Source organism: Lethenteron reissneri, chromosome 30, assembly GCF_015708825.2.
Source record: "Lethenteron reissneri isolate LAM-NWPU_2019-01 chromosome 30, ASM1570882v1, whole genome shotgun sequence".
Classification (NCBI taxonomy): Eukaryota; Metazoa; Chordata; class Hyperoartia; order Petromyzontiformes; family Petromyzontidae; genus Lethenteron; species Lethenteron reissneri.
The window spans coordinates 590,503-599,352 of NC_083808.1; the positions used below are offsets into that span (position 1 = coordinate 590,503).

Here is an 8,850-nt window from a genome sequence, read left to right on the forward strand (position 1 = left end):
CCCCGTGGTCGCGTGGATTGTCTCCGGGTCCTACACATTTAGAAACATGCGTTTAAAGTATCTGGCTGCTATACATGTAGAGATGGTAAGCCACTTCTCATTGGTCTATCATTTGTGGCAAGGTCGCTTCTTAAAAATATCTCAGTGGGTCTTACCTGATAAAATAAAATGTAGTTTATAGTTTATGTGAGTGAGTGAGTCGGTAAGTGTGTGACTTGGGTAGGTAGATACATCGGTGGATGATTAGTGGCTTAACGAGTATATGGGTGAGTGGGTGTGGGCGTGTCAGTAGATGGGTCGGTGGGCGGATGGATGAGGGGGGTGAGTGGATGGGTGGATGAGTGGAAGGGGGGTGAGTGGATGGCTGAGTGGGTGAGTAGATGGGTAAGTAGATGGGTGAGTGGGTAGGTTGGGTGCATTAGTGGGTGAGTGGGTGGATGGGTTGTGACTGCTGACCCAAGCGACCACCTCTTTACGAATAGCAAATTTAAAATCACACTCGCTCATGCCAAAGCAACATAACAGGAATAACGCGATTGTGAAATCACTAGAGGACTCCTTGCGGTGAAGTTGAAGTCTGTTTCTGCCATGAACAAAACTTCTACCCAGACATCTCACGGTCTCAAACTTACCGAGGTGACCAGATGGGAGCTTTGCGATTTTGTGTTTGAGCTGTACTGCGTGTTTCTCGGCCCGATGTCAGACGTTTCACACTGCATGCTGGGACCATCACGCCGACCAACACACAGCGGTAAAACTCGGAAAACAACCTCGCAGAGCCAGGCAGACGATTTTAAGGCAAACGTTTACCCAGGAGGGTCATGCCACAGTGGCTAGATGGTAACTACCTCGCCTGGTTCACAGGTGGTGGTGGGTTTGACATTTGGAATGTGCATCTCTCTCCCCGGGTTCCCCCTCCACGTCCACCGAGCTGCTGGCTGCGCAGCGGCCACGCGGCCTGCGGGAGCTGCCCCACGATCGGCCCCGACAGCTCCCGAACAGCGCCACGTGACAGCCACGCGGCAGCCACGCGGCACGGCCTCGAGAAGGCGACTCGACGACCACCACAGAGGCGCGTCTCCTCCGCCAGTCGCTCTGCCGCGTGCGGCGCTCGTCGGAGACGTCGGCTCCGCGCGCTCTCCGAGGGGCATCATCGCCTGAGATCGTCAATTTGCCGCGAGCGATGGGTGACGAGGTGAGGGGGGGGGGCGATCTCCAGTTCCTCGCGAAGCGTCGCCCCCCTAATGCGAGAGCGACGCCGCCGGCCGCGAGCTCGCGGGGTGCCCGACCCCATCTAATTCACCCTCCCGCGCGGCGCGATCTCTGGTGACGCGAGGAGACGCGAGGCGACCCCGCGACCCGCAACACACGCGGCCATCGCGCACATCGCCCTCATCGCTCGCTCAGATGGAGAGGAGAGGTGAGGCACTGGCTGGCGACAGCCGTGTCGCATTACGGGCAATCCCCCGCGGAGAATCAAGCGCCGCCGGTCTTCCCGTCGCGGTGCGGCAGCTCGCTCGGGGCAGGGCCATCGCCACCACGGAGGCGCGGCGGCCTCAGCTCGCACCGCACCGCCGGCATTCTTAGACGCTCCCGCAATGACCGAATTGGGATAGCGCAGCAGAGATCGTCGCTCCCGTCGCTCCCGTCGCTCGCCTTCCTCTCAACTCTGGAATCCGCCGCTGGCCACGGCTCACATCAGTGGCGCGAGCCGGCTCGAACTCCCGCAATGGCCACAATCGCTCCGAGATGGACTTCAGTCGCCGCCACTTGGCACAGCCACTGACACACGGCCGCTGACACAATCGCTGATTACGGCCGCTGACACACAGCGCGTCGTCACTGAAGTGGCTTCACTGATGGACGAGATGCGAGCGGGGAGACGGCGAGGCCGTAGCGAGGCTGATGGTGTCACTGTGGGTGACACCGGCGGTGTGGAGGGAGAGGGCAGGACGCGGGCTCCCTTTGCTGTGCCGGATTCTGCTGTTCGTTAACAGCACCCTGACATACTAGCCAGGCAACCAGGCACTGGCGCTCGCTATATCACTCGCCCTAGCCTCTAGCACGTGCATCGTAATCGTTCATCGAATTTCCCTGTCGTGGAGGGAAGGGTTGGAGCGGACGGAGGTGGGGGCAGTGCCCAGTCACTCCTCAAGCACTTACACACGAAAACACAACAGATTGAGCTCCCACAAGCCTTACTTTCATTTAACCAAATTTAAATTAATGTTCTTTTTTAATCCGGGCCCACCCCTCCCTGCGTACCCCCCCCCCCCCCCACGCCGCACTCACTCGCACCTCCCCGAACTTGAAGAGATTCGCATCTGAGGCTCGGCTCACGAGGCAGCTGGCGCGTGAACACGCCGCGCCTCCCCACCCGCCGCGCTCTCCCCTGGACAGACTCCGTCTCCAGCAACACCGACGCCGACATCTCCTCCTCGTCCTGCGGGACACGTATCATCCCCCCCCCCCCCCACCAGGCTCCCTCCCTCTCTCTCTCTCTCTCTCACAAACACAAAGATCCCCCCTGTAGCCTCAATATATGTTTGGGGCAAGTGCTGTGAGCGAGCACCGACGAAGTCTGACACGGCGCACGAGGTGGGTGCCAGTGGCCGTGTCCACACACCGCACTTGGTGCTCGTTTGAGGCTGCGTCGACCGGAGGCCCAGGAGCAGTTCAGATACTCGTCCCTGGCGTTGGCCGTGAGCGAGAATGGAACTCGGGTAGCCTGGTTCGTAGCGCAGCGCGTTGACCGCTACACTACCGCTGTCTCTCTCTCTCACGCACACATCCATGTAATTCCTGTATCGTCATCATCACTGGCAGTCATCATCAATCCACTGCTGAATGAAGGCCTCTCCAAGCGTTCGCCACCTTTCACAATCCCGCGATGCAACATTCCACCCAGCCCCTGCACACGCATCGATCTCATCGCTCCGTCTCCTCGGCACACGTGCCATGGGACGCAGTCCATTCCTTGGCTGCCACTCCGCTCTTAGTCTCGACCACTGTCCACCGTCCCCCTCTATCCGCCACGCGTCCTGCCCAAGCCTCAGCTCACTATCCCCTCCCAGTGTGGGTGATGTAATTCATCTGCGCGCGTTCCCAGTCCACGTGTTCCTCTTTCTGCCTCTCAATTCATGTCTAATAAAGCAACAATTCCCTCTCTTAAAATACAATATTCTAATTATTATTACTTCTGCTCCGCGGAAAACGAATGGGCGCGTGGAGTAATGTATAGGGTAATTAAGCTAATGAATGCAAATTGGCTGCTTGGATGCACAGCGGCGGAGCGCGATTGTTCTGACTGCAGTCGCCCATGACGGCGCGGGGGGGTGGGGTAATGATCGCGGTTGAGGCGTGCATCATTACTTATAAAATAATTATATTACTAATAACAGCGCTTGTCTCTCCACTGCTGGATGAAGGCCTCCCCACGCGATGTTAGCCCACTTCACAAAGTCGGTCGGTGCGCGTTAGTTGAAAGGGTCGACGAGTGGAGAGGCGCCAAGCCGATTCGGATATCGCCCGCCAGCCGATGCTGTTATCCGCTGCCAGGAATCGAACCGAGGTCGCCGGGGTTCAGCGCGCTAATCACTGCACCACCGACGGTTGTACTGGAAAACACGGCTCGGTCCACGTGATGATCGCCTCGATAGGTAGAAGCGACCTTCAGTAAGCGACTCCAGCCGGACGCATTCAACGATTGTGTCCGACTTCGTATTTGACCGAATGCCCCCGAGGAATCTTGGCTTTGCCTCCAATCCTAGACACATTGCCCCATACCATTGCCAATCACCACAGAGGCATGCCCTGGATCCTACAGGTCACTGCATATACTCTATAGCGATGCCCAAAATCCCACATCATATAGTCACGCACCGGATCGTATTGCTCTGCTTTGGAATTCGCTCCCAGGCTCTGGGCACGCAAGGGGGTGGCTCCCTGGGGGAGGGGGCGAGGGGGAGGGGGGTTCAATGAGTGGCGTCCGCTACCCCCCTGCTCGGAGTCGATGGCTGGAGGAGCTAGCGGCGGGAATGAGCGAGATTTTTCCTGGAGCCCGACAGCCGCTGGCCAATCAGCAACACCCCAACTCATCGATTCGACATTTTTTTGGTCTGTCCGAGAGGGCATCTTCCCAGGAAATGGAGCAATACAACAAAACGGGCAGGTCATGTATTTATTTGCTTGTTTCACCCAGGAAATCCTCACCGCGGACTCATCAGACTCATTGCAGCAGCAGGGCCCTATCAGGCACCTGCAGCAGGTGTCTGCAGCAGGGGCCCGCAGCAGGTGCCTGCAGCAGCGCCCTGCTGCAGGTGTCTGCAGCAGGGCCCTGCCAACTGCCCGCAGCAGGTGCCTGCAGCAGGTCTCTGGCTGCCCGGTGCCTGGTGGATTCTTACATCGCAGAGTTGCCGAGGAGGCCTTCGTTCTATCAATAATAATAATATCCAGCAGCGGATCTACCCTGGCTGCTGCTGCTGTTCGTTTTTTCTGTCTCGCTGGTCTTGTTTTCTGAGGAGTTGTTCCGTATTCTGTGATTATTTTCAGAAATATTTAATTTAACAGTGTATTAATTGAAACTCATTTGCACAAATCATACATCACAGAGTCTGCCTCTCGCGTGCGATGCGATGCCTGCGTCAGCGCAACGGCGATTAATTCGTAGAAACTTCGCGATTCATCGATTGACATCGTTTTTCGATTCTTATATTTTATGAAGGGAGCGATGCAGGTCGCAGCTGATGATGGGCGATCCGTGGCCCGTCACGCTAACCGCTGCGCCACCACTCCCCGATCTGGAGCGACTCAGTCTGGAATGTGACTGCCAAACCCAAAGTGAGTAGGCCCCTAGACCTCAGTCACCTCCAATTTACACGGTTGTCTACGTACGGTGCGAATGAAGTTCAACATGAATACTGTACATGAGATGCAACCTGGACTCGAAGTCGGTTGCTTAGCGGAGGCGGATTAAGGCTCCGTGCGAAAATCCCTCGGGAATGGGAACCTCTCAGCAGCAAGAAACTGAGTAGCCAGCGGGCGGAGGGGGATGGGAGCGGGGGTGGGTGGGTGGTAGAGGGGGTGGGTTGCATAGGGGGTGAGGGGGGAGTGGGGGTGGTGGGAGAGGGAGGGGGTTGGGGGGAGAGGGAGGGGTGGGTTGGATAGGGGGTGAGGGGGGAGCGGGGCTGGGTGGGTGGGAGAGGGGGTGAGTTGGATAGGGGGTGAGGGGGGAGTGGGGGAGAGGGGGTGGGGGTGGGTGGGGAGAGGGGGTGGGTAGGGGTGGGAGAAGGGCAGGGTGGGGAGTGGTATTCTGAAAGGGGTCTCGCGTCTCCGTATTTTTCCCCTGACCCCACCGAGGATGGCTGCGGGAAAGCTCCCATTCTGCTTCTCGACAGCGAGCCCCCCGTTCTCCCCGAGCCCACGAGGGGTCTCTAATCGCGTGCCCCTGACGAGGGAGTAATCTCTTTAGGGGACGGTGGGGGGGGGGGTATTGTGAGCCAGCACTCAGCGCCCGCCACTCGCACGGCGACATCGCGAGCAACGGGGCAGGTGACGCGACTCCTTGTAGCGGGTTGCCGCACGTCAACAAGTGTGCAGTGTTGAAATAAACCTCACATTTCTTACTGACTTATTAGGCAAATGAACGGCGCGGTGACTTGGGCCGCGCAGTTTCTACATTCACACGCGTCGATCTAACTATCCACTGGAATCGGTTATCGGTTCCTGACTCGCGAAACCGATATTTTATTTTTAAAACAGTAACCGGTTTAGCGAGTGTTCAACGACGCTATTAGGAACGCACGGGAGCTAAGGGAGGGGACGTGCCCGAGACGGAGCGATGAAATCAGCTCGCGTGCACGCTGCTCGGTGGATCGCTACATCGCAGGATTGTGAGAGATGGCGATGGCGTGAGGAGGCCTTCATCCAGCAGTGGATTGACCATGGCTGCTGCTGGTGGTGATGAAGATGCAGCATGTTCTAATTTAACGCGTCTAATTTTTGTATTTCATTCTAAAGTCACCGTAGCCACTTCACACGTTGCTGGCAATATTGAACTATTATTATTATATTATTATATGAGTCTTCTTCATTTACCTAGGAGAGCCTCGCACAGTCTCGAGACTCGTTTCACGTGGTGCTCCTGCTACACCTGGGCGTTAGTCCGTGAACTCCACGAGGACTATTGCTACGACTCGTTTCGTTTTGCCAGGTCACGCCCACCGAGCTATGTAACTCTTTTTCAGAAGCGACCTGGCCACAAATGAGAGCTCAATGAAGTGGTTTATCAAGTGGAAATTTATAGAAGCCAAATATTATAGACGACGGGGAGAGCTTGCGAACTGCAAATATATAGCAGGCGTCAGGTCGGGATCGAACCCACGACCTCCTGCACACCAGGCGAGGGAGTTAACATCTCGTCAGCATGGAGTTTGAGGACCCCGGAGACAACCCGAGCGCCGCTCGGAACCGCCTCCTCCTGCCCCCGCCTCGCAGCCTCGCGCCTACAACACCTGGCACGCCCCAAGGTGGCGGGGTCACCCATCCAAGTCGTAACCAGGCTCAACATCCGTCGAGCTTTCGAGATCCGTCAAGATCGGGCACGTCCATCGTGATGTTACTCGTCACGCGTGTGCCGAACATAGTGGACAGCGCCACGCGCTGCGGAGATTCTCGCCGAGAGGAGCGGCGCAGCGCTCACGTGGGGACTCCAGGGGGCGCTCGGCGCCACGCTCACCACCACCAGCACCACCATCACCACCACCACCACGCTCACCACCACCACCACCCCATGGCGCTTCCCACGAGAGCGCGACTCTACTCAGGGGCTGGGCGACTCGCGGGGGTTAATAAAGGCCGTGTCGGGCACACCACAGAGAGCCCACATCACTGAGGGCCTCGGTTCGAATCGATGTTGTCTGTCGACAGCCCGCGATTAAACCGGGTTCCCGAGTATCGTGAGTCGATGGTCTCAGCCTGGTTGCCATTGATTTAGAATCATACAAATGATGTCCACAAGAGATCCAGAGACTGATCATCCCGACACATCGACTCACAGGAATGGATGTTGAACTTCTTTCGCTCCGTTCGTAGCCAACCGTGATAATCGGAGGTGCGGGGGAAGGATGACAAACTGAACACGGAAGTGCAATGATCCAGTTGCTTCCAAATATCGGACGGGGAAGAGCGTTCCAGCACGCAGATGATAGCCGTGTCGGCTATCATCGACGTGCTCGCCGATAGCACTCACCCCGGCGGTCTGATGCGATTCGGCGTGATGTTTGTATTTGTCTCATCCGACATGAGGATTGCCGCGTCGCTGCATCTCGGCTACAGCTGCGGCATGTTAATTAAACACGCGGCGCTTTTCGTATTTAATTTAATGTGTTCTCTTCCCTCGCCAGAGCCATTAAGCCAGAGCGTTTTCAGCACAGAGTTTGTGAGTGGCGAAGCCTTAAACAATGCCAGCATCGTGCAGCGAAAACACATTAACCCAGCCGAGCCGACCGCGCTCATTATATGGTCACGTTCGACGCGATTGATCGGGTTACACGGGCTGGCATTTCGCGCGCGCGAACAATCCCAGGGAGATGGCTCGACCCGCGCTCTCCTCCTCCTCCTGCCGACTGCGACGCTGCGCTCGCTGCTCTCGGGATCGGAATTCGCGGCGCGCGGCCACGCGTGGGAGTCGCACACGTAGAGACGCACACGTAGAGGTGTACACGTAGAGGTGTACACGTAGAGATGTACACGTAGAGATGTACACGTAGAGATGTACACGTAGAGGTGTACACGTAGAGACGCACACGTAGAGGTGTACACGTAGAGGTGTACACGTAGAGATGCACACGTAGAGGTGTACACGTAGAGGTGCACACGTAGAGACGCACACGTAGAGGTGTACACGTAGAGATGTACACGTAGAGGTGTACACGTAGAGATGTACACGTAGAGGTGCACACGTAGAGGTGCACACGTAGAGATGTACACGTAGAGGTGTACACGTAGAGGTGCACACGTAGAGATGCACACGTAGAGATGCACACGTAGAGGTGCACACGTAGAGGTGTACACGTAGAGGTGCACACGTAGATATGCACACGTAGAGGTGCACACGTAGAGATGTACACGTAGAGGTGCACACGTAGAGGTGTACACGTAGAGGTACACGTAGAGGTATACACGTAGAGATGCACACGTAGAGGTGCACACGTAGAGGTGTACACGTAGAGGTGCACACGTAGAGATGCACACGTAGAGGTGTACACGTAGAGATGCACACGTAGAGATGTACACGTAGAGATGTACACGTAGAGATGCACACGTAGAGGTGTACATCTAGAGATGCACACGTAGAAGTGTACACGTAGAGATGCACACGTAGAGATGCACACGTAGAGATGCACACGTAGAGGTGCACACGTAGAGGTGCACACGTAGAGGTGTACACGTAGAGGTGCACACGTAGAGATGCACACGTAGAGGTGTACACGTAGAGATGTACACGTAGAGATGTACACGTAGAGATGTACACGTAGAGATGCACACGTAGAGGTGTACACGTAGAGATGTACACTTTGAGGTGTACACGTAGAGGTGCACACGTAGAGATGCACACGTAGAGATGCACACGTAGAGGTACACACGTAGAGGTGCACACGTAAAGGTGCACACGTAGAGGTGCACACGTAGAGGTGTACACGTAGAGGTGTACACGTAGAGGTGTACACGTAGAGATGTACACGTAGAGGTGCACACGTAGAGATGTACACGTAGAGGTGTACACTTAGAGGTGTACACGTAGAGATGTACACGTAGAGATGTACACGTAGAGGTGTACACGTAGAGATG

General features: G+C 56.3%; 1 protein-coding gene across 1 annotated transcript; it reads left to right on the forward strand.

Moving 5' to 3' along the window:
• The first annotated feature begins 583 nt into the window (after positions 1 to 583).
• On the forward strand, positions 584 to 6,850 carry LOC133349580 (uncharacterized). The gene is made up of 3 exons (XM_061563149.1): positions 584 to 1,195; positions 4,724 to 4,839; positions 6,496 to 6,850. The coding sequence occupies exons 1-3, from the start codon at positions 822 to 824 to the stop codon at positions 6,612 to 6,614; spliced, it is 609 nt and encodes a 202-aa protein (XP_061419133.1). The 5' UTR covers positions 584 to 821; the 3' UTR covers positions 6,615 to 6,850.
• Positions 6,851 to 8,850: the final 2,000 nt, after the last annotated feature.